General features: G+C 32.7%; 1 protein-coding gene across 1 annotated transcript; it reads left to right on the forward strand.

The window, feature by feature from the left end:
• The first annotated feature begins 1,713 nt into the window (after positions 1–1,713).
• On the forward strand, positions 1,714–27,258 carry LOC142322882 (uncharacterized). Its single transcript, XM_075361972.1, has 3 exons — positions 1,714–1,873; positions 16,391–16,486; positions 26,982–27,258. Exons 1-3 carry the CDS (start codon positions 1,835–1,837, stop codon positions 27,177–27,179), a joined length of 333 nt encoding a protein of 110 aa, XP_075218087.1. The 5' UTR covers positions 1,714–1,834; the 3' UTR covers positions 27,180–27,258.
• The last annotated feature ends 673 nt before the right edge of the window (positions 27,259–27,931 follow it).

Here is a 27,931-nt window from a genome sequence, read left to right on the forward strand (position 1 = left end):
ATCTCTGGTTTTATTCATATTTAGTATTTAATCACAATGACAGCTTGTGAAAGAAAAGATTTTGATCCAGTCTGCAAATATCGAGAGATGAACCTTCATGTTTAATTTATTCAGTTGTTTTTTGTATTGAATGTATTTATTTGTAATTTTTTTATTAGAATGTAAAATAAATCATTCCCAAAATAACATTCAGTAGAATTTTATTTTTCTCATCTCCTACACAATATTAGATGCTAATGCAGATATTTCCATAATGTATAGTTACATAAGTGGACTTTTCCATTTTCAGGTGCATACCCGGATTAGCCGGCCTCCGTGGCGCAAGTGGTAGTGTCTCGGCCTTTCATCTGGAGGTCCCGGGTTCGAATCTCGCAGGCATGGCATTTTCACACGCTACAAAAATTGTCTTTCATCTCATCCTCTGAAGTAATACCTAACGGTGGTCTCGAAGGTTAAAAAAACAGGTGAATACCCGGAAACCACCGGGTTGGTCTATTGGTGAACTCGTCATCGCAAATCAGCTGATTTCGAAGTCGGGAGTTCTGAGGTCCAAATCCTAGTAAAGGCAGTTACTTTTATACGGATATGAATACTAGATCGTAGATACCGGTGTTCTTTGGTGGTTGGTTTCAATTAAACACACATCTCAGGAATGATCGACCTGAGACTGTACAAAACTAACATTCATTTACATTCGTGCATACCATCCTCTGAAGTAATACCTTACGGTGGTTTCGGAGGCTAAACAGAAAAAGAAAAGAAAAATATGCATACCCGGACATTTCCAAATTTCAAACCAAAATAACCAATTGGTATTGAATATTACATCATTTATTTTATGTTAAAAAATAAAAATTTGGCCTAAGAATTAATAGTAAAAATCTTATCTTGCTAAATCAAAATTTTTTGTTTATGAAGTTTTTTTAGTTTGTATAAAATGCAGCAAAACGGAAGTGGCCAGTTTTGCACTTAAGATTCTTCATTTCACGGTAGAAAACTTATTTACTAATACAGTAGTACTTAGTACTTAGTTTTGATAGGATAATCAGAGACAATGTATTTCGTATATGTAAATGAATCCTGAATCCTTTACGCAGATGATGATTCCTGCAAAGAGCATAAGTAGCGATAAACAGCACCACTGACATTTATAAATGTATTATTTGTTACATCAACACGGCCTTTTTTTTTAGCGTAACGGTAATTAAACTCATTACCGCTTGTTTTTCCAGTGATATTAGATGATAATTCGATGGCTCCTTCACTCTAATAGAAAAACGGAACTACATTGTTTTAAATTTTGTCGTATATTATTTTTACCGTAATTTTCAGATAATAAAACGTCCTCATACATCAAAAACCTTGCTCAAACAACTTCTGTTTGTTCCAGTAAAAAGAAATCAATGTTCGAATGTATTCAAAGCGCATTAAACTAAAATATTTTGTAAATATGTTTTGTTTCAGTTCTCCAAACTGAATATTAAATTTGTTAATCTGATTTTCTCATTAGCTTTTTTGATTATTGCGCTCTGAACCGGATTAAATTTTTATTTTGATAAATAACTGATTTTCTAATGTATGTTGTTTTTATTTTTTTTTAGTAAAATGTTGACAGCGCCGTGTAATCTTTTGTCACTAAGTGTGCGCATGCGAATGAAGGTTTAAACAGGGGAGGGTACGGTTCAACGTACCAATTGTCGGCGAACTGGGAAGCTGATCACTTAAATTGCACGGTTGCAAGCAGGTTATTCTATCAGATAGTCTTATGTAAATAACGTTTGAATCTAATAATTTGTTGATTTCGTTATATTAAGTTTTTTTTGCCAATTCTGTAATGAATTTGGAACCAGCTATAACTCATTTAGAAAAGACGGTGAGTACTTGCTGTAATTAATAAGGTAGTTATGTGAAAATTGCATGAAGCTAATTGTGTTAAATTGTACCGCCAAAATATATTTTTTAAAACAAGATTGTGGATTTATAATTTTTTATCCTTTAATTATTATTTTTTATTATCATCTTATAAAAAATTTGATCAGTAAATATTATTGCATCAAGTTGATTAATATTTAATAAAGAAATTCTTTGTTAACGAAAAATCCTTTCTATTTAATTTAGTTAATTGTTATCGGCTAGAGTTACCAAGTTTTTATCATTCATTAACGTATGTTTAATTTTTGTCGTACATCTTTTGTAGAGTTTTGTTTTGAAAGGAAAATTCAATGTAAATGCAAATACTTTTTTTGGCTAGCTCTTGTATTGTAGATTTATGTGATAAAAAAATTTTAATAACAAATTTCAAGTAAGTTTCTTTTTTAAGAGTAGGCACTGTTGAGTGGTCCTCTGTGCATTATTGAAATTCTTTACTATCATTTGCTTTATTGGAATATTCTTTTAAAAAATACAGCTTTAAGCTCTTTGAGAAAATTGGAGATTCACAATTTAAGCCGATTCTATGTCTGTTAATAGTATGTTTTTAAATTAATAAGAACATTTAATAAGGCCAACATATTCCGAGATCACCAGTGAGTGTTGTGTTACTGTTGTTTGAATTGGATTTTAAAGGATTTTTATTATATGTGATATGCCTAAAAAGTGACTTCATTATTTTTATGTGCATGTGGTTTTGTGTTGCTCAAACTAGTAGTCATTCTTGATGGTATCTAGTTACATCCTTTATTGCTTATATGCAAAGGTAATTTTGACAAATTACTTCATCAACTCCAATTTTGTTCAAACTTTCATGTCCCACAGACATAAGAAAATACAACATCTAAATGTTGAAGAGCAGGTACAGACAGTGGATGACCTATGCAGGGTCAAAGGCTGCACCATGTTATTAGTACTCTAGTCAATAAGCTATCAGTATTGTGAGTTATTGAGACCTATTCAGACGCAATCCATACTGTGGAGAAAGAAATAGGGTGGGAGAGGTACGGTCTTTTGTTGAGAGAGGTTAGGGATAAATTACCAAGGTATGGCAATTCTTAACACCTTCTTGTAGGATGTTTGGTCGAATTTATCTTGAAACGGAAATTTAGTTACTACAGAGAGCAAGAAACTTCACCACTCCATGCTATTAGTCATGTACATGATGGATAATCATGTTATGAAGAGTGCTGTCAGTCTTCTTCAACTGCTGACTGACGACTATTACGGTTAGTTTATGGTTTATTCCTCCTTCCACAAAACTTTAATCCTATCTTTAACTCTTAACTCTAACCTTAACCTCTCTTCACAGAACAGACTGGCATCTGAACACGTCACCAGATCTCACAAAACTGATTGCTAATTGACTAGAGTACTGATAACATAGCCCGGACTTTGACCTGGTATGGGTCACCTGCTTTCCCCAACATTTAGATCTTTTGTTTTCTGATCCTTAGCATATGATATTAAAGTGTAAAATAAAAAATTTAAGGCGATCAATTAATTGCTCAGAATTAACTATGTTAGAATTTCATATTGGTGTTTGTGCATGTAGGGTATGTTTCAATAAGATGGTTTGTGAAGTGCTTTTATGTGTTCCTTATATTGTAAAAACCTGTAACTTGTTAAACCTGTGTAGAGTTTTTGGCATTTGCATCCATCAAGGTTGTTTACCCCAGATAAATAACATTTTTTTTGTGCTGTTTCTAAGTGGTTTTTGTTTTATTAATTTATCTGTATGCAGTGTTGTAGCCTGCAATACTTGAATGTGTGTGCAATTTTCAATCAACGAATAAGAAACAGCATTTGAACACCCAAGATATACCACAGCATGATATGAACAATGAAATAAAACTTGTTACTTCAAACAAGAAAAATCATAATAGAAAATGAATAAGCTATAGAAATGCTCAAGCACACAAACTTGTATGACTCCTACATATTACTGATGATCAAAAAGAACATAAGCATAGTAATCTTAATAAAAAATGTTATCCTTAGGCCTTTTTAAACAAAAAGAATCTCTGTACATTGCTATTCTTGAAACAACCATAATTGTATGTAATCAACTCAAACAAAACAACACAATTAACAAACTATTTACTGAAATAGTAAACACTATATATAATAACGTAATTATTTCATTTTCAACAACAAATCCTTCAGATCATCTAATAGACTACTTTAGGCTTCACCTATCTTAGGCATATTAACCGAAATATTTTGCTACAGAATAAAAAAAAATGACTCAAAATAATCTATTTGCATAGGTGTGTAGATGAAATAATCCTTCTATAAAGTAGAAACAACTCCTTGTTATATCCATATCAGCAAAGTTTTCAAAAACAAAATTTTCACTGTCGAGTACAAAAATGACTAAAACATAAATTTCTTGGATGTCGCAGCACAAAATGTAGACAAATTAAACATAGACACACTCATATATATATAATTACCCCTACAATATGGATTTTCAGCTTTCAGAATCATGCTACACTGACTACACAAAATTCAACACAAAAAGACTATCAGAATGGATTAGATACTATAAAACAATTACATATAGGAAATAGTTACAATAGAACAATGGTAGAAGACTTCTACTGAAATTAAAAAAAAAAGTCAGAATAAGATATTAAATTAATAGCAAATACTTAATACTCATATATGTTAACAACTATAGTGATAATATTGCCACAAATACAGAATAGTAGGCTACTGCATTGCATACAGAACCATTAATTAAACAAGACATTTATCATCAGACAAAAAAACACAAACAATCAAATTTGACTTATTTTTGGTTTATAGACCAAACTGCTACAGCCGTAATGTGTATTATATAGGAAAACAGGACAAAGTTTTTCATAGTGATGATACAAAGATGACATTAAACCAATTCCATTCCACAAACTGAATCCAATTTTACAAACACGTCATTGAAACATACATGCACAATGTTTCATGCATCCACATTTCAACACTAACATGAAATTCTTACACACTAGTAACAAATTATAAACAATGTTAAGCAACCAAAAATATGCAAAAACACATAAAATTATTATTTTAAACAGAGACACAGTTTGAATCATACATGCACTCTGTGAACGTATCATAAACAATAGAGATTCTTCAAAAAACTTCACAATTTATGAAAAAAAACATCTTTGTTTGTCAAACTGTAATGAAAAGTTAGAAATATTTTAATGTAATAACTGAACTTATTTCAGTGATGGAGGAAGTAATCATCAGTCTCTACAGTTTTAACTATATTTAATTAATCTGTCATTTAAAAGAAATTCAGAAGAAGCAGGGATCTTTACAAAAAAAGAAAAAGCAATAAGTAAAACAACTTTTTAATTGATTTTAACAAAATATTGTAATTCATTTTAAAATGAAAAGAAAAATGCTTATAATTATCATGATTCCCTGTTACGTAGCAGTAGTAACAAGATGCTACAGAGTTAGGGTGAGAAGACATTCTTTGCATTAAAATATCACTTCTTCTTCATTACACGGATTAGGTTGTCTAGACATGTTCTGGTGATGATCATTTTCTCGGCCTCCTCACATCTCTTCAGGTTGATAAGCTAAGGTAGCTGCTGGTATCCTCTCTCGAATCATCCTACTCAATTGGTTACATCACCTTTGTCTATTTCGTTTTATTCTGTCGTATAAATATTGTACTGAAAGCTCTTTTCATATATCCTCATTTCTGATCCTATCCCTCCATGTGCAACCATACACACTACATAAAAATCTAATCTTCGCCACCTGAATTCTGCTATCCAGCTTTTTGGTGTGTACCCATGATTTGCTACCATATAAAAGAGTAGGGATGGCTATCGTGTTATATAATATTTTTATCTTTCCTTGTTTTATTTTTCAGATGCCTGTGTATGTTCCCACATATTTGCTGAAATTGGCTAAGTTTTTCAAATGTATCATTATCGAACTCGTATTTCAAATCACTGTACAGACATTTCAAATGCTTTATGTCAAAATATATCTGTTTTAGAAGTGCAGTGATAATTTTGCACATAATTTCAGAAGGATCCACTTGTGTATGAAGAAATTCAGGATGAAGGCCGCCTCTGTACCTCTCCTTGGCTAGGACATCCGGGTCCAAGTGAAAAGATTGAATTATGCTAAGCAGGCAAGCATATCCATATAGCCTCATATACTGAATATTTGCTGGCTTACAGCTCTGTTGTAGTTAAGCAAATCCTTTACATGTGATGAAGGTTAAACTATACAAATTTTAGGTGTTATAGGCTTTTGTTATTGGTGATAAAGAAGTCTGTCTTCATTTCTCCTTCAAAATGTTAGAGAAGGTAGAGAGCAGAATTGGGAGTTGGGATGGAATCAGTTATCTTTAATAATGTAACAGCCTTTTGTGTGCTTTAATGAAGGAATGATTATATCCACCAGTAGTAAGACATCTGTCTGTCCAATTACCACAATAAAAAATTATTGTTCCTGTTAATGTGATGCTTGCCTTAACCACTGGTTTCAATATTATGTGATTTTATTTTATTTTGATTTTTGTACAGGATATTGTTTTTGTGTCCCACTTCATTTCACAAATCTTTGAAACCATACGAGGGTCATTCAAATTTATACCACAATTTGATTACATAACTTTATTGATACTAGATAAAATTAAAAATCAGTTATCTCATTATTCTATACAATTTCCTTCAACTGAAATACATCTTCTCCGCTAGATAGGTAGTTTCTTAATACCCTTCTCAAAGAAATAGATAGCTGCCCCAACTGCACACAATGCTCAACTGTGGCATCGTCCTCGAATGTTTTCCTTTCTATAGCTTCTTTCAGCAAACCAAACATGTGGAAATAACACTGTGATAAGTCTAAACTGTACGGTGGGTGTTCAAGAGATGTCCAATGAATTTTTGCAACTCTGAGCTGCTGTATGTGGCCATGCGTTGTGGAGAAGGAGGACATTGAGAATCGTTTGTCAGCATTGTTTGTTGTGAAAGCAGCCTTGATGTTATCTAACAACTGGCAGTACTATGCCGCGTTTACTGTCCTTCTTTTGTGCAGAAAATCAATCAGCAGCACACCTTTTGTGTCCCAAAACACAGTTGCCAGAATTTTTCCAGCTGACAAGTGTTTCTTGGTCTTGATTGGTGGCCCCTCCCACACCACTCCTCCATTCCATATTTGTTCTCTTGCTTTCCGAAGTGTAGTGATGGACCCATGTTTCATCACAGGTCACAATATAATCCAAAAATGTCTCTCCTTCCTCAAAGGTATTCAGAAGCCGCTGACAGATATTTTTCTGGAGATTCTCTGTGCCTTCTGATTTCTGTGAGATTGCCTTGGTGAGATGTGTTCCACATCTCGCCTACATTTCTGTATCCAAGACTACCAACACTTATGTCCACCTCTGATGCCATTTTATAGATGGTTATGTGGAGGTCACCTTCCACAAGGTCACGAATGACCTGAATGTTGTCATCATTGATGCTGATCCGCAAACAATGTTCGTGACTTTCATTCTCCACTGCATCATGGCCACTTCAAAATGTTTTGGCACACTCAAACACTTGAGTGTTTGACAGGCATCTCTTAACTCTGCCTGGAGTCGAGTCAAAATTTTAGAGGACACTGTCAGTGGCAAGAAATTGGATTATAATTCCTTATGCTATGGTCAACGGTAGCTCCTTCTCAAACATTTTGCTACTCTGTGGACACGACCTACAGGTATGGTTGGTCGGATCCTTTCCTCCACACATATCCAACTAACTACCTGCAGTGCCCCACCAATTCACTGCTCTTCTTCAGTCCGCATGCAAAAATTCCGGTTTATATTTGAATGACCCTTGTACCTCTACTGCTGCAACACAGATAAACCATGTCATTCACACATGCATATAGGACAGAATTTAGAAAGCTGACACATTTTTTTTCACATACATGCTTGTAGATTCTACAAACATAGTTTTTGTGAATATGTTAAGCATTATGTGGTATATAACAAAAACTTGGATTTTATTATCATTTATAATACAGTTCTGTATCTCTTTTGTAGCTTGTCAGTAGCAGTTATTTAAAATCCTTCACTAAATTATGAATAACCCAATATTAACTAAGGTGTATGTTGATTGGTGGGTTTACTGCATTTTCTACACATTTAAACCTAAAAATATTGTAAATCTGGAAAATATAGAAAGTTTTTGCTTTGTAATTTTTCTTGTTCAATGCTAATGTGTGAGCTAGTTTATTGATAACAGAAAGCACAATTTTCGGATTTGGTTTTTACTTAATTTAATTGTTAAGCTGATGTAATAATGCTACACAATAATAACCTGTGTTAACTTTTCTTTTTTTCAAGGTAATATATTAATATTTTATCTTATGGATCCCAAAAAACAGTTACCGCAAGAAAATTCTGACCAGTGCAATGACTTTTGTCTTCTTTGAAGTACCTCTACCAGCTTCTTCCTGTTATTTTAATTTCTTTTCATTATTTATATGTAGTGATGTATTTGTTTCATTAGCAGCTATGAATTGATATAGACATTTATTAAAAGTGTTTGATAAGTCTGTTTAAAGCAAAGAGGTGGGGCTCATAGTACATTGTTGCGGTTTTTTTTATTCTTCTCTAACGAGTTTCAGATACATTCATATCTGTTGTTGGCAGTCATTTGAGTTGATCAAGTATTATAATTTTTAAAAAGATATGAAGGAGAATTTTGTATTTTGATCAAACATTACTTATTGAAAGGGAAAAGCACACAGGAAACTAAATCTAAGTTGGGAATATTATGGTGAGTCAGCTCTGTTGATTAGAACAATTTACAAGCGGTTGGTTATTTTCAGAGTGTTCATATGAGCACAAACAATGCTGAGTGCTGCAGATGGCTTATTGAAGTTACAACTGCAGACTATTGAAAAAATCTATAGTACAGTGAGAAGTGATTAAAATTAAATGAAATTGTTAAGATAATAGGCATCTCAATTGAGTGGGTCCATCATATTTTACATGAGTACTTGTATATGGGTCATTCCACGTCAAATTAACAAGGTGGATAGCCATTCACAACCCAACCAACTGGGATTTTCAGGACATTTTGTATAAATTAACTGTTGATAGAGTTATGAGAAAATACTAAAGTTCAGATCTCTGTCATTAATCGTTTTGTGTATAGAGTCCTTCAAATTTGCTGAAAATGGCAATTTTTGACTTGTGGCAATAGTGCTAGGTTGAAATAACTTTGTTTATTAAGGCAGAATGATAAACTTGTTCTTATTTTAAATCTTATTTGATGCTCTTTCATATATATACAACAAGCCTATGTTTACATAAATCTTTATTTCAAGGTTTGACTTTTAACCTTGAATTTCAGAAAAAACAGGTCTAATTTTTTTTTAATGAAAAATGTATTTTATTCATCATTATATTATAAAATAGCTGTGAAAATTTGAAACTGGGACTGCAATGGTATCAATAGAAAAAAATTATCAATGTTTTAAAAAATAAAAATCTTTTTTGTGGAGTTTAGAGGGAGAAATACGTAAATTTTTGTTGGCTGAACTTGCAAAATCAAGTAAAATGGCTTACAAAAAGAAACTAAAAATAATAAGGTAATATGTTTTGTCTAGTAATAAAAATTAGTATATCTTAACTCAATCAAATGACCAATAATAATGTAATGCGATGGCTCAGTGTAATTAATACAAACTGAAAGACAAGATATATTGGAAGCTTACTGTACCATCAGTTTAGTCAATAGCCTGCCTATCCATTGTTTTAGTGTAGACAATATTAAACGTGATCTAACAATTAAAATTAAACATGATCAAAATATTTGATTTATTTAAATACTTTATTTTTTAAATAACATGATGAAAGAAAGCATGAGGACTGTTTAAATATGCCTGCTCTGAAGTCAAGATATTCAGTATTTGTTTATTGATTGCTAAATCTTAGTGTAGTTACTTAGTTTTTTTTTTAAAGTTGGGTATCTTATGAAGAATCTCAACTTTTTACAATAATTGTAATCCCTTTCAAGAAGCAGGTCATAGTGTTACTAAGAATTTAAGAAAAGTGTTACCATGGATTAAAGGAAAAATCACAAATTAAGAAGTGATCGCAAGATTTGTGATAAGTTTCAGAAAAAACTTCTCTCAGTTGTTAATAAAGCTTCAGAAGAAGAAGAAGTAGATAATAGTGAAGAAGCCCTTTATGATGAAACAAATTATGTATTAGACAGGCTTAATGAGAGTCTAGTGAGTATTGGGGAATCGCCTGTAAAATCTAAAAGATTGCAAGATAAAATATATGCTGCCAAAAAGATTGCAAAAATTGACTCATCAATGAGGGAAAAAATATTCAGTGTAGCTAGTAAAAACTGAGAATTCTCAAGTTGAACCTGATAGTGAAATCTTGGTACAGTTGAAATAAAAATTTAATTTACAATGGATAGAAGTCAAAATAACAATTCTTAACTCTTCTTCCATGAAGTTGGTGCATCAAAAAAATGCAAGATAAATTCCCAGGAACTACCAATTACATGATATGACAGACAAAACAACTAGTTAAAGAGCTAGGTGGTGACAAGATTTTGTCATCACCGAACCCTAAACGTGGAAAGTGTCTGGATTAAAACATTCTTGGATGTATTCAGGCGTTTTATAAATCAGATGATATAAGTCATGTAATGCCAGGCAAAAAAGAATGTGTCACAATCAAATCACATTGTGGAAACATTCAAGTTCAACAAAAAACTAGTAATGGCTAATCTAAAAGAGATACATCAACAGTTTAAAGAAACTTGTACAGGTATTAAAATTGGGTTTCCTACCTTTGCTACTTTACATCATAAAAACTGTGTTTTAACAGGTGGCAGTGGAACTCATAGTGTATATGTGTGTGCGTCTACGCGCGCACTTGTGTGTTATCCATCAGAATGTGAAATTAATGTTTGAAGGATGTAAATTAAATTATTTAACAAAAGTGCAGCAACCATTTCACTTCTTATAAACACTGTGCGGCACAAATTATTTGTAATTCACGTCAAGAAATTATGTTATCTTTGTGAGTGTAAAAATTGTCCAGATTATGACAATTTTAAAAACATTTTAGATTCAGTATTTGTTGAAAATTCAGTGTACAAAATAACTCTTAACTAATGGATATCAACTGATCAAGTTTAAAAACAGTAGAGAAGAACACAGAAAATTTTTTCCATTCACTTGTTACTTTTCAGCAGTCAAACTTCTTAAAAAAATTAAAAACTGTAATTGAACTCGGAATCTTTATCACATTACCTGAGTTTGCTGAAAATTATTCATTTGTGCTAGATGAAGCCCAATTGTTTCACTGGAACAGTCAACAGGCTACAGTTCATCCTTTCGTTATTTATTTTAAAAGCCAAGAATTTTCTGACACTTTAAATGATAGTTTTGTTGTTATATCTGACTGCCTTAAGCATGACACAATATCAGTTCACCTTTTTCAGAAAAAACTAATTCAATTTTTAAAAGAAAAGTATAATATTGTGAATAGACTAATTTATTTCGAAGATGGCTCAGCAGCGCAATATAAAAATTTTAAAAATTTTGTGAATTTAACGTATCATAACGTATCAGCCTTGGTGCTGAGGCGAAATTACACTTTTCCACATCACATAGCAAGAGTGCATTTGATGGTCTTGCTGGTACTCCTAAAAGAATAGCATCAAAAGCAACTTTACAATGCCCATACCAAGATCAAACAACAACAGTCACTTAGCTTTATGATTGGGCTGATCAAATATTAAAAATATGAATTCCATGTTTGTTTCAAATGAAGAATATCAGAAAAAGTATTTAGCACCTCATTTAGCTAAAGCGGTGGCCATCCCAGGTACTCAAAAATTGCATTCTTTTTTACCAGTTAGGAAAGGATATTTTAAAACAAAAATTACTTCCAAAAATGAATAATATGAATATAAAGTTTTGCATGAAACAGAAGTTGGTTTTTCTGAAAGTTCTGATATAAAAGATTTTTGTCACATGCATTTATAATGGTGTTTGGTTGTTGGCTTGTGTATTATTTACTAATGAATCAACAGAAGAAGTGAAAGTAAGTTTTCTTCACCCTCAAGGTCCATCTCCTCGTGTTTTTCTGCACACAGTGATTTTCTAATATTACCTCGACAGGAACTACTAACAAAAGTTAACCTGAAAACTGCTACTGGACGTACATATACATTATCTGAAAAGGAAGCTACACAGCAAATGAAAAACTGACGGTGAAATAATCAGGTATTTCAAATAAGCACATAAACACTTTTAAAATTTAGCTTAATACTAATGTTATTGGTATAATTTTTAAGTAGCATTAATTGAAAGCCAATGAAAATATCAGATTACATTTATTAAATCATTATTATAAAAAACTATTTTTATTAAGAAACATTACTTTGAAAAATTGATCAGTACATTAGCATTAATTAATACATAAGTGCTGTCGATGTATTTTATCAGACTATTGTTAAAATTAATACAGATTAAAATATTTATTTAAAATAACAGCTACTGGAATGAAACGGTTAATTTAAGAATGTATAACTTTAATTTTAAATTTTTATTGATTTGCCTTACTTTTTGTTTATTGTGTTAAGATTTTAAGATTGTCAAAATGTCCAAATCATAAATGCCTTACTTTAACTTTAATTATTTAAAGACATGCATTATTATATTTTAATTATTGGTTGCACAGTTATTGTAGCTTCTTGCACTAGGAAGAGTGATTCTTCAAAATTATATTTTATACATAAATATGTTTTACACTTGAGATTTTAAATCATTTAAAAATGTAAGAGATTTATTGTTTTATTTCAAATTATTTACTTAATTTCACTTTTAAGCATAAAGAGTAATGATTTTAACCTCATTTTGACTTAATTAATATTCATTGCACTCTTGTTATTAAACTAATAAGAAATCTTATCAAGAGATAAATATTAAAAATTAAAAAACACGATTGCCGAAAAAAAAAAACATGACAAAAATTTCTCCTTTTGTTCTGGTTTGGTTCCATCATAATGTTATATTATACTAGCCAATACCCTGTTTGAATTTTGAAAATGGAAGATTGGTTGCAAAAATTTAACAACATTTTCGAATAACCGTGATCTGTTAGATCGACGGTGTACCTGATGCATGCAAAAGTTACCTTTCAACCTATCGACAAATACCCCGCTTGAATTTTGAAAATCAGACGATTGTTTGCAGAGATATTATAAAAACACCCATACGTCCTAAAACAGCACCCCACGGGCACCCGGTTTGTTACCAATTGGTGATTGTCTAGTCTCACAGGAGATGCTTGCATTACCTCACCACTAGCCTCACACCAGTATATATATATATATATATATATATATTTATTTATTTATTTATATAGCCTACGACACTTCTGATAAAGTAAGGATTCCAATGCAGGGTCATACTTCTAAACTGGTTCAGCTGTTGAGCTGCTACGGCTGAACAAACGTACAAACATACACCCTAAATACATTACACTCCTTTTTGGGCAGTCGTGTAATAAAAGAAAGGGTTTATTAATTAATATTTAGCAGTAAGGTTATGGTGCAGTGGTGTATCAGGCAGCTGCACACGGCTCCCTCCATGATTCTCCCGCTAGAAGAAGTCTGTTGTCAATTAATTTCCAGATTATCTAATTTAATTTTTAAGCACAGATTATTTTTATTTATATGTTTGTATTTATTTATTTATTATTATTTAATAATTTTATTAATAAAAGAAAGGGATTATTAGTTAATTTTTATTAGTAAAAAAAAAAGGATTCTTATTTAGCAGGAGAGAGTCATTGTAGCACATCTGGCCAGCTCACCACGTGGTACGCTCTGTGTTAATAGCAGCAGCTGGACTGGCAACTAACATCTTCACATGAACACACACAAGCCAACCCTCTATTATCAATATGGCTAGCATTAAACATTATATTTTTATTAAAAATTATTAAATTCTATATCTACTCACTCCTTGAGTCTATTTTAATTATAAAGACACCACAATGTTCAGAAAAATATTCTCAGAGCTCACTAATATTTCTTTAACATATTTCTGTAAAATACTTAATATTCTTACAAACATGAGGATACGAACGCGTCAGGGGTCCAGTGGACAGAGCTCCCTGGCTAGACTGTGGGGCGAGCGAAATGAGCCCTGACCGGTTAGTAATAAGTAAGTGAGATGAAGCAATAGCAACAATAAGAATAAAAGTAAAGAACATACTTACATGATTGAACATACTGCCTGTGAAAAAATCATATGATTTTTTTTTTTCTTAAATATTTATAAACAATAAATAAGAAGAAAGCGAAATAAGAAGAAACACAAACAAATAAGAGCAAGAAGAAAGAACATGCTTACATGGTTGAACATACTGCCCGTCAAAAAATCATAAGATTTTTTTCTTAAATGTTTATAAACAGTAAATAACAACAGTAATAATAATTATAAAATAAATGAATAAATTTTTACTACTGTAATTCATTCAGTATTGTAGCAGATCTTAAAACACAACTATTTTCGATACAAATAAATCATTACTGAAATTATTATCGATTTAGAATCGTATATGTGATTTTTTGTGACCTTTTAGTTACAATTAAAAATACAAGACATTTACAATTAGACATTCTCTGTAATGTAAGAATTCCAATGAATCCGTTCAGCCGTTGAGCTGCTACAGTGAAACAAACATACATACATACACCGTAAAAACAGTACACTCCCTTTTGGGCAGTCCTGTAATTAAAGTAAATTTTGCCAAAACATTGATATATGTTTTATCTTCTGACTCCAAATTTTCTCATCTGCTTCATAGTATAATGACAAATAACATATATTTTTTATTAAAAAAATTGAAGACCTGTTTTCTGAAATTTAGGGTCTAAGTTGGTGACCCAAGATTTATGTAAACATAGGCTTGTTGTATGTCATATGAAAGAGATCAACTAAGCTTTAAAATGAGACCAAGTGTATCATTCTAACTTAATAAATAACAAAGTTATATTGACATAATACTACTGTCCCAAGTTAAAATTTTCCATTTTCCAGCAAATTTGCAGGGCTCTAAAAAAGAAATGAAACGCTTTATGATATTGATCTGAAATTCAGTATTTTCTCATAAATAAATCAACAGCTAATTCATACTAAATTTCATGAAAATCCAAGTTGGTCAGGTTGTGGCCTTGTTGATTTAAAATGGAATGATCCATATTCAAAAACATAAAAATAAACAAACAAAAATTTTTCTAAGCACAGTTTGATGATACTTCAGTATCATCAGAAGGAATTTTTATTTAGTTTCATATCAGTTGAAATTTGGATATGCCACTACCAACCTAAAAGCAAGGATCAGTTAAACAGTGGATTGCAATCCGGAAACTTTTCTAAAGAAGATGAAAACCATTCCATCAATAAGAAGCATGATGCCCACTGCCTTTTGGTATGCTCATAACATAATCTTCATCAAGTTTCTGAAGAGTAAAATAATAACTGGTTAATGTTACGCATCTTTGGTGGCTCATGAGGAAATAAAGAAAAAATTACCACATTTGATGAAAAAGAAGGTTCTTTGGGAAGAAAATGCACCAGCTTACTCTTTGGCTATTGTGACAACAATTTTTTTAGTTGCGGTACAAAATTCTTCCTTATCCTCTCTACTCACAAGACTTAGTACCTTCGGTCAATTATCTGTATCTAGATATGAAGTAGCTGTATGCTGGAAAGAGATTTATATGAAATGAAGTTATTGCCAAAATATTTACTTATTTTGAAGACTGGTAAATCATACTACAAGGATGGGTTCAAAACACTTGAATATTGTTGGACTACGTGTATAGACTTTAAAGTATATAGACTTTAAATTGTGTTGAGAAATAAAAAACACAATTTCCCTGAAAGATTGTGTCTTTATTTTGCATACTTATCAAACATTGTACTCTTTATTAGAGTACCTTATTAAGTTCATTCGAATGCCCTTTTTCTTAAAATATTTAAGTTACTAAATTGGAGCAAAGCAGCCCTTAGTTTATTCAGACCTGTTTACCGAATTTAAATTACATCCAGCATAAAAGAAATCTTTTTTTGTATTAATTATTTTACCTCATCTGTAATTTTTGTAAAAATCAATTTTGTAGTATATAATTTTTCTAAAGTAGTTTTATATAGCATCTTTAAATGTTGAATATTTTTTTTGAATTGAAATTTTTTCTAATTGCCCAAAATTACTTACACTTTTTCCTTTTCTTGTTGGAGGTTTTCATTTTTAGGATAAATTACTGATTGTTTAAGCTTATTTCCTGTGTTTGCCTACTTTATTGGAATGTTTTTGTTTGAAATTATGGATTTAAATTAATATTTTTTAATTAAATATTTTTGTATGGCGATTGTTTTATTATAATTTCAGGTAATGAAGGCTGATTCTCGTTTAGATGATATTTCATGGAAATTAGATCTGTTTGAAACAGAAATCTGTCATGCAGTTGTAGCAGATGATGCTAAGGTAAATAATGAATTTTTATTGTTTTGTTTTTTTTTATTTGAGTTCATAAAAAATTTCTTGCATATTTGTTAGCATTATAAAATTTTTATTTATTTAATGATTTTTACATAGTATTATCTGGAGCATATTTTATATTAAAGGTTACCATTAAAATTATATTTTATATTAAAATATACTTTTGGTATAAATTTATCTTCCAAGTGTAGGGGAATAGTCTCCTACAATTCAGGAGGAACATTTTGCTCCACACTTTACAATTATAATGTATTTTTGTTCATTAATGGGAAAATAGTGGTTTTATTTTTCTGTAATTAACTTTTCATGTTTGCTACCCATATCATTAGGTGGCAAAACATTTTGGAATAAATGATAAACATTTATCATCATAAATTATCTGCCCTGAGGTGAGGTGGTTCCTTGCACTATTTATGCATTCATTCACTTTTTCTAAGTTAACTTTTGATTCGTATGGTAACTCCCATTTTCTTTTAGATCATCTATTATTTTTAATCTTTACAAACTTACTTCTTTGCACTCCTGCTGATCATTTTGGCTCTATTTTAAATCTCACTTTGTTTTATAACAAATATGTAATTTAGTAGAGCTGCTGAGCTTCAATGTTTTTATTATTTTATTAGTACGAAAACCCCGCTAAATACTGAATGAATATTATATTATCTTCTTCCCTTTTTGTATATGAACTAAATGATATTAATATGTTAATACATCTGATTAATCATCAACATAGCAAATATCTTCACATTGTTGATGTATAAGTTAATTGTTAAAATTATTAACCCAATATAAGTTTTTATTGTTAATGTATATTCATAATGAACTATATTATGTTAAACAGTAAAAGGTTTGTTTGGCTTAAAAGCACTACCCGTTGGGGTAGCTCTGATCAGGTTTGTTGATAATTTGGCAGTCAGTGATGGCCAAGTTGGAACAGGTGGTGATGGACACTGGAAACGAGGCAATAAATATTACTGTCTCGCATCTGCAGGTGTTTGGGTGTCAGCTTTTGCTAGAGAAGATCCATGGTTGTAGTTTCAGGTAGTCCCATACCTCTGTACCATAGAGTAGTCCACCTTACCTCTGCTGTAAAGTACCTTGGAATGTGGTTAGATAACATCACGTTCCAGAGACTAATAGTAGAAGTGTCGATCACAGTTGAGAAAATAGCTGCCATCAGTCCAATAATAACTAACATCAGGGATCCCTGCACATTGAAGAGGAGAGTCTTGTCCCACGTCGTGCTCTCGAATATTTTGTAAAGAGCACCACTCTGGTCATTGTGCTGGTGAGGGGGAGGGCCTGTGCAATTCTTAGTCAGGTCACAGGGCTGTCTTCCTCAGGTATGCAGTAGTTACAAGAACCCCTCAGGCGATGCTACCAGTGGGTGGCTGGACTTGCAACTGGATTTCCTTGTCCAGATGAAGGAGGAAATTTACAGGGGAATAAATAAGGAGGATGCACAGGCATTATTTTTCTACAGGTGGCAAGACAGATGAGATGAGTCTACAAAAAATCAGATAGACCTATAAGCTGATCGCAGACTTTCAGAGATGGCTGTGCTGAAAACATGGGATATGGTGTACAAGTTGATCCACTTCCTTACTGCTCATGAGAGCTTTAAGATGCACTGTGCATGTAGATGGTAAGACCCTTCATGGAGTATTATTATTACAGGAAGAAGGATATCACAGAACACACTGTATTCATGTGTTATCAATTCCTGCCAGAGAGATTTCAGCACGCTTACCCCTAAAGAACGCCATTGGGACTATGCTGCAGACAAATGATTTTGGCACACAATTTCCACAGTATTGGTTAAGATCATATGAACAAAGTTGGAGGAAGAAGTCCAGGGGTGAGTAATTCCCTCTGAGTCTCTCTTGGGGTAGGTTCACAAGTTACGAGATTGAGTTTAAAAAAAAATGCAGGACTGATTGGTTCGAAGCAATGGAGGTCTAGATGAAGACAAGACACATGGGTGCTGCATAATTCCATAGTGTGGGCCTGGCATCCCATGTTGAAAAGAGGGTGGGATTTTAGTGGGTAGGCTTGCAGGAGAGAATCCTGCACTACCATGATTTTCAACACCAAATACTGCCTGTAAATGGATTCCTTTCTTCTAACAAAAAAAGGAAAGTTTTTAATTAAAACCTTTAAAAAGGTCAAATGCTGGCACACCATTTTTTAGTTCTAAAAACTATAACTTCAATTAAAAAATTAACTTTAAAAATTTTAACACTGAAAATAAATTCTAATTCATTAAGAATAAAACTCCTAATAAAATTTCACATGCATTATAAACACAAAGCCAAATAAAAAAACAAAAATCAAATTTTAAAACAAACCCATTTATAAATTTCAGAAATAATATTTTTCTTCTCACTCTTTTGAATATTTTTTTCATTCAAGCCTCGCACCATCAATTGAAATTTGTATAATTATGTGTGCTAATTTTGAAAATAAAAAATGCCTTTTTCTATCATATTTGGAATTTTCCATCATTCCCAGTATGTCCCATATGCATTGTTCTCGTTAAGAATAGCTTTACTGTACTAAAATATATTTTTTAGGTGTGGTATTCTTTTCTTTGCTAAATATACTATTGGCTCATGTTTATACCTTTGATATGACAATGTAGGCTAACTTATTGAACTATTATTCTTATATAATATGTTATATTATGGTATCATGGGAAAAATTAATATTAACATCCACTGCCGACCATGATGACATATACACAGCAACATTTGATTAAGTAATTACTGTACGTTTATATTCATTTATCAGTATATAAAATTTCTATCACAGCAAGAATTAAATCATGGCAAAAATAATTAATATTATAATTTTATTATTAACCTGTCAATGGTTTCTTTAATTTCTGTCGATCTAGTTTACTCTGTTACATTTATTTTTACATAATTTATTGTATGAAGTAACTGCCTTTCCACAGAATTGAATTATTGTATGTTTTAAAACAAAAATCTATTTAGCAGTTATTTTTTGTTTTAGTATAACAAAAAACCTAAATAAAAAGTTAAAACTACAACATTAAACAGATGAACTTTACTTATTACATAACCTGTTACCCGATTCACATAACCTAAATATTTTTTTTTATCATAGTGTGTTGCTGATGAATGATACAAAACCCAAAGTTTTTTTTTTATTTTTAGTCCAGTTATATGTTAATAGTTGTCAACACACAAACCCACCAGGTTGGCCTAGTGGTTAACTCATCATCGCAAATCAACACTTCATTTACACTCATACATATCATTCATATTCATTATCTGATGTAATACCTCATGGTGATTCTGGAGGCTAAACAGAAACAGAAAAAATGGCAACACAAATCCACACTTAACCTGACACTACAGGATTCAGAATTGAACATTATCAGTCATGTTGATAGTAGTCGATAATGAAGCACTGATAATGCTTTTTACCTCTGCTGTCTGTAATTCACAAAAGCTAATGATGAGTTGACTGGAAGGTTTTTTCGTTCTTCTTAATCTGTTTTGAGTCATCAGATTTCCATGAGTGAGCCTAGTGTGCCCTATTCGCAGACAGCAGATAATAACCTCCCCTCCTTATTTCTGCATGAGGAGCTCCACAGTGAAATAGTGTTTTTAATAGGACAAAGTTTTTTTTTCATAGTAGTATCCCCTACACTTTGCCACTCATCATAAACCACCCTCTTCAGGGAACGGACAAGTTCGTTATAAGTGACACGATCGGTAAAACAAGGCTGGAAACAAGCCTCCTTTGCTGCACTATTTGCGCACTCATTGCTTGAAATTCCTATATGGCTGGTATCCAGCAGAAGCTCACTGTATTATTACGTCTGTTCATTTGCGAAATGACACAATGAATCTCAGACAACGTGTTAAAGTGCATGTCATTAATCGCCTGTAATACTCGTGGAATCTGAGAAAATAAGAACATGTCAATATTTTGAAGTAAGGCCCTGTATATGTATGCATTCCTGTTCGCATACAGTTCAGCAACAAAAATAATGGTGATGTTGGGAAGTCCAAACATATATGTTCTGTTGCCAACAACAAAGCTACAACCAACAGAATTAACATTTCTAGAGCCGTCTGTATAAACTGTAACATCAGGTTCCATACTACTTATAATATTGTAAAAGTTATTCTTGAAGATAACTGAATTTGTGTATTTTTTATTATACTTACAAAGTTCAAAGCATTACTTAACGTGAGAGGGCTACCAAGAAGGGTAATAACATGGAGCAACAGCAAGGACTGGAGGCAAATGTATACATAGAGCTGAGAAAAAGTGTCGAGCTCTTATGCCTAATAAAGCAGTAGACCTCGGCTGTTTGTGGTATTGATTAACATGCTGGTCCGAGAATACCACATCAAAGATTGGGTGAGTGGTTGTACTTTAGTGCGAGCCACATAGGAGCATATCATTTGCTGCCATCTATTACAAAGAGATGGCTCACCACTATCCACCAGCAGTGGGCAGTTCCCATGGGGCTTGAGCAAGAAGCACCCATGGCAAGATGGATGAATGAATGACGGACTGTATCGAGCATCATTAGTACAGTGGGCCACGCCAATGAATAAGCTATGCAGCTGTAGTCCTAGCGAGAACGGACCAGAGCTCGATAGAAGTGCAACATGCATACACGATCAGCTCCCCAACGGGTGTTAAGACAGAATTCTCAGCTTGTCTAACATTTTTAGGCATTTTACCTTCAACTCCTTCAAATGGGTTACCCATGTTAGTTGTTGGTCAAACGATATACCTAGTAATCTAACCCATGTGCATTGTTCATCTGGTTCACCACATAAATACAGTTAAGGGGCAACGTGTCCCTCATCCTGGAAAAGCAAATGCACTTGGTGTTTCCTGGGAAAACGTGAATCCAGTAGATTTACATCACTATTCTAAGTGAATTATTGTGTTTTGTAGCAGCCTCTCACCTGTAGCTAACATTGTACAAGCTACATAAATAGAAAAATCATCTAAAAATAAAGAACATATTACTGATTTTTTGCACACAAATTGTTGTACTGTTTTTGGCTATGGAAATAAGTAACACTAAGGACATTTCCCTGAGGAACTTCACTTTCTAGTGTGAAACTTTAAGATACCATCATTCCAACTCTTTCTTGGAAGGACCAACTGCTGAAGAAACCCCTGGTAAATGTGAGGAGATTACCTTGTACACCCAATTCATTAAGTGTAGTCCTCTCCTCCATGCGGTGTCTTGCGCCTTTTACAAGTCGAATAATACAACTACCAGGCATTGGCAAAGTAAGAAGGAGTTTTGAATAGCAGCTTCCAAAGCAACTCTGATCAATAGGTGATCTGCCCTGGTGGAACCCACATTGTTCAAGGGCAATCAGGAAGACCCTCTCAGGGTACCACAATAGATGGCGGTTTACCATTCGTTCCATCACCTTGCACATAGTACTGGTCAAAGAGATAGGATGATAACTTGTCAGGTATGATTTATCCTTACCAGATTTCAGTATGGGGATACCAGTGCCTCTGACCAAGAATCTGGAAACACCCAGTCAGAGAATACCCTGTTATAAATACACAAAATATGTCATAGTGCACTATCTGGGAGCTGTGATAACATACTGAGCCTGAAATCATTACCATGGGAAGTATCACAAGAATTATTCAAGGCACATCTTAGCTCTTTATAAGAAAATGGAATGTTCAATTCATTTTGCAAGTCTCCAACTACCAAAGGAATATTTTCTACCTGCAACTTATATCTCACAAACTCAGGGCAATATGATGATATAAATGAAACTGCCCTAAACGATCTTGCGAAAGTGTTTGCCACATTTACATTCACGGTAACAAGGACCTGCCGCTTTGCAGCCCAATCAGTTGCAGTGAATATACCTATTCACACATGGTTCAAACCTTTCTCTGTACAGCAGATAATGGTGTTGTCCTAGAAATGGATTCGACGTAATTCAACCATGATTTTTGTTTAGCACGTTGAAACATTAGACGGCAAACAGCCCTCGTGTTGCAGAAGTTGTAGAGCAATTCACCTGTCAGTTTTCGATTGAAATTATATAAAGCCCTATGCCATTCTCTTAGTGCATGCCTGCAGTCTTCATCCCACCAAGGAACTGCAGGTCACCTGAGCATTCTCGATGTGAAAAGAATAAATTCATTTGCTCTGTCGAGAATCTGGTGTGTAAACTTGGCAAGTTAGTGGATCGTGGTACCGCTCTTGTCGTACTGGTTGAAGGAGTCATTCTACCCTATCTAGTCTGCTTTCTGAACTACCCATCTGTGTGGGTAAGTCTAAGACAAATAACAATTACTGACCAAGATTACAATCAGTCTATGATCGCTTCCAAAGAAGTTTTTGGAAACGCACCAGCTAAGACTAGGGAGTAAGTTTGCTGAAACGACAGATCAATATACAAAGACGTACCTGATTAAGATGACATAAATGTGCACAATCTATTGTTCAATAAGCAGAGATCTAAGTCCTGCCTCAGTCGGTCAACTATACTGCCTTGGGATGAACATGACAATGAGCCTCAAAAATGATGATGGACATTGAAATTGCCAGTTATTAGGCAGGTTGTACGGATTTGCAAAAGCAGGCTGGAGGATAGATTATCCTCACTGATCAGAATTCAGAGGAAGATATAAGTTGTAAATAATTATTTTGAATGGTGCCAATACCTTCACTGCAAATGCAAGGACGGCTGTCGCTAGTGGAATACAGGTGGCTATTACAATTTCCTTCAGAAAAACCCCACACCCTCGACTTATGCTCTCAGTTTGATAGTTATCTTTCGCGGACATATCCACAAAAGGACACATCATCCTGGAGATGATGAGTCTCCTGAAGAGTGTTAAAGGATTTTATTCCTTTATTGGTATTTCAATATCCTCACTACTAGAATGGAGATCGCAAACATTCCAGTGAATAATATTTGTAGCCATAGGAAAAATTTATTTCCTGTTATATATAAAAAAACTGTGTACAACCTATTTATCAAATATAATCAGGTTTTTCTTTTTGGATTTTATTAATTTTAAGAAGTGTTTCACTTCTTCAGGTGCTTCATCCGCCACCATTTTGAGTAACTTTGGATGAATTTAAGAGTACTGTGATTGTCATCTTTCACTTCAGTCAACAGGGTGCCACTTGTAAGTTTCTTTATTGCTACCGAAGAACCACACACCGTAACAACGCAGTTGTTAATAAGGAAAGGTGAAACCTTTGCAAAATGATGTTCCTTCATCCTTATAAGTGACTACAAGAAACCTTATCAATTTTTTTGCATTTTTAATTTTATCTTTTGATCCACCATCACCTTTCACATCATTTTTCACACCTTTCACATCACCAAGACACATTTTCAACTGACAACATCGGTCTAAGTCTTTTTAAGCTTCCAGGTTTGTTGGTTTTTCAAGTGGACCAACAACCACTAAAGAAGGAGAATTGTTTGAGATAGACATACAGTTCCCACGAGTACCGGCGATATAACTGACCACTTCAGCAGAGCACACATGTACTGGACCTAGAGCTACATACAACTGGGTTTGCCCAGGTGCTCAGAGGACATCATTTGTGACTCAGTACGTACAGTCATCCACCCATTGGCACCATAATTTCCACCTTGGGTTATGGTTGCGTTTCATAAGGTATTGCAATACTACCAAGTGTAAGTGAAAGAAGTAGTGTAGAATGTTGTTATGTAAGGGTATACACTGTAATTTATGTAGTATTCTTGGTGTAGTATGTGTGTATAGTGTAAAGTGTTCTTGCAGCTCTGTGTGTAGTGGGAAGAAAAGCTGCAGAGGCTAGGCTTGCGGGGATGCCAACCCCAAAGTCTTAAAGAATAAGACTATTCGTTGGGGCATCAAATTTAAGATGCATCCTAAATTTAGTAGATAATTAAAAGAAATATATCCAATCGTAGAAAAAATAAAAATATCCAATAGAAATATTAAAATACTGTATAATTTATTATAAATTACAGTATGTCATGTAGGTATTTTATATACGAGTATGTCAGTATTTTTCATTAAGTTTATCACATTTTGAAAAATGAATATAAAAAGTTAAATAGTAGCTACGTATAACAATTTATTGAATAATCCAAATATACAGTAAAACACTTAAATCGAAAACACTTAACACTATATTCTGTATTATAGTACCTCAAATGTAATATAGTTAGCTACGTACGTATTTAGCTAAGTACAGTATTTTATCACTAATCACAGTAATTTTTCGTGACTAAACAGTGTGTCTCGTTAGCTATGTATTGTCAATTTGTTATCGTCAGTTTCATCTAAGTCGGATGTTGAGTTGGATTCATTTGTGTCACTGTGGTTCCAAAGTATATTGTCTTCTGAACCTTCCAGTGCATTCGACAAGCAGCACTTCAAGTATGACTTTTTAACTATTTCTGATGGCAAATCATTCCAAGCTTCCAAGTTTTTAAAAACCATTCTACAATCGTAGATGCTGAAGCTTGTTTAATTTTGCTGCTCGGTATAAGTAGATTTTCAGTCAACCACTGATTGACTGTATTGTGCATGAATATGATCTTTAAAAGACTTATTAACCCCAACATCCAGTAGTTGTAATTGACTTGTCACACCTCCAGGAATTACAACAAAATCATATTATCCATTTGTTGGTTTTTTTTTTTTTAATGTTGTCAGACAAATAACTACGAAAAGCATCCATCAGTAACATACTGTTTTGTTTCTGAAGTCCACCTGGTTTATGTTCCCATACACGTCCTAACCAGTCCTGTATTAGATTGTTTGTCATCCAGGTGTTTTGTTGAGCTCAAACAATTACACCATCACAGAACCTTTCTTTTGGCACAGTTTTCCTGTTCAGAATTACATACGGCAATAATTTATTTACGTTAGCATTAGCATTCAACATAACAGTTACTCTTACTTTCTCATATCCAGTTGTTTTTACCGTTACTTGTTTTTGTCCCTTCTCACTAACAGTGTAATTTGGTGGCATATCAAATAACACAGCAACTTAATTAACATTTTCAATCTGACTGAGACAGTATTGTTTCCTTAATCGTAAATTGATTACATAACATTGATATTGCACTAATTTATGCTTGTAACTTCTGGCAAATGGAGGTTCTGCAATGCAATGACAGACATTGCCTTTTCATGAATTTCTCACTCCATCCACGGCTAGCTTTAAACTAAAGACCATTATTCCTGGCAATTTCCCTGGCCTTTAACATCAGTCCATCTCTTGTCACTGGAAGACCTTATGTTGGAATTCCTTGAAATAGGCCTAAACAGCAGCATCAATTTCCGGATATTTTCCATCTTTTGGTCCCGAAAAGGATTACTTCGTTCATTTACGTGCAAATAATTTCTGTTTCACACTACGCCAACAGTGCACATTCATTTTGTTTACTGGCGGCACGATTTCCAATCTGTTCAGTGTATAAAATAACCTTGTGTGTAAAGTCTGTGCCGTATGTGAAACGCTTTTCCAAGATGATGAAATGATTAGAAAAACTCAACAAATGGGTAAAATGAAACAGTTATGAAAATGAAATGATGAACCAATTTACAACTACAATAGTACAACGTACTATTGTCTGTCTGTTCAACATCGAATTGAGGTTAGACAAGAAACGTGAAAGAACGTTTTTCATCATGCATAGAGCACATGCACAAATTCCAGAATGATGTTTCATTAGTAAATTATGATATCAACAGCGATAAAGCTGTTGAGATGTAAAACTCTTTGAGATTAGTCATCTTTCTTGAAATTTGTGTACATTCTGTACACGATGACAAATGTTCTTTCACGTTTCCTGTCTGGTCTCCTTTTGATGTTGAACAGGTGTACGGATTCAAAAAACTTCAGCTTTACACCTATTAACTATGTGTTTATATCAAATGGCATTTGACCTCCAGTTGGAAGATGCACCTGACATTTTGACCCTTTAATCTGTTAAAAAAGATGCATCTTAAATTTGAATCAATATGGTAATTTATTTTTAAGTTTATTATTCTATTTTAGAATTTATTGTTGTAGGTAATTATCTCTTGTAGAAATATGTAAAAAAAAAATCGAGTGTTTAGAAATACTTACAGTTGAGCAGCAGAATTGAACATAAATAGTTATTTTGGAAACTTCTTGAAATAAATTTTATAGAATACATTTGAATTTTAACTGTTGAGAGAAAATACAGAATAGAATAAAATCATTGTAATTAGTATAGCAAGGAATGCAGCCTAGATAAAACATGACTAAAACTGTATGGTGATCTTATATTCAAGAACATTGTATATATATATATATATATATATATATATATACATATTTGTTATATTTACTTTTCATTGTATTTATTTAATCATTTCAGTTTTTCAAATTAACCATGAAGTAAACATTTTTTTGTTATAAGTGTACTTGTAATTAATTATTTATTTAAAATTTTTACAGGTTTCCGTGATGAATCTGCTTGATAGTGTGACTCAAGTGAAAGAAGAATATGAGCACTTGAAGCGTGAAATTATTGAATTGCAGGCGCTACAGAGGGTTGTTCGTGACACTTTGCGCTTAAAAGCGATGAAAGTTCAGCAGAGAATGATTGCTCTTCGCACAAAAATCAAACAGCATGATCAATATGCTCTTCGTTAGATATAGTTCTAAAATTTAATTTATAATTATTTATTTTGTGGTTTAACTCTCTAATTTTAAAATTTGCACAAAAATCTGTACTGCTCTTTAGTACAATATTTATTATTCATTTCATTCAATCAGTATTACGCACAAAGTAGATGCTACTTGCTGCAGTTGTTTTTTAACTATAAAAATAACAAATAGGAATAAGTTTTATTTACAAGGTTTTTTGATGTCGTAATTTTTATAAAAATCTTTTAAACTACAAGGATTAATAGTATCTTTGAATCATAAAAGAAGATACTTTTAATATAAGTAGGAAAAATTTCTATAAGTGTTTTTATATAATAATTAATATTGTATAATTAACCTTGATGTGGTATTATTACACTGGTATACAAAATTTGATTTATTTTTTGTCTCACAAGTGAAAATGCATATATCTAATAGCATTCTTCGCACCGAATTCAAATATGGTTTCAAAATTAGTCAAGGATTTTTAGAAAAAACTATTTTAATTTTACAACATTAAATATTTAAAATGCATTCTTAGTATTATACAATCTTACCTCAAAAGTAGTAATGTTTGATTTGCTACAATATTTTGCATCATGAACATCTTTCTGTAAGGTCCAACAATAACATTAGTTTTGTTTTCAGCTAGCATGCTCGGAACCCACTTGCCCTGGTACCACTTTTCCATATCCAAAATATCCTAATATAACTGTTCATCATTTTCATCACTAAGTGCTCCTATATTTGGTGTGAAG

Source organism: Lycorma delicatula, chromosome 4, assembly GCF_047948215.1.
Source record: "Lycorma delicatula isolate Av1 chromosome 4, ASM4794821v1, whole genome shotgun sequence".
NCBI lineage: Eukaryota > Metazoa > Arthropoda > Insecta > Hemiptera > Fulgoridae > Lycorma > Lycorma delicatula.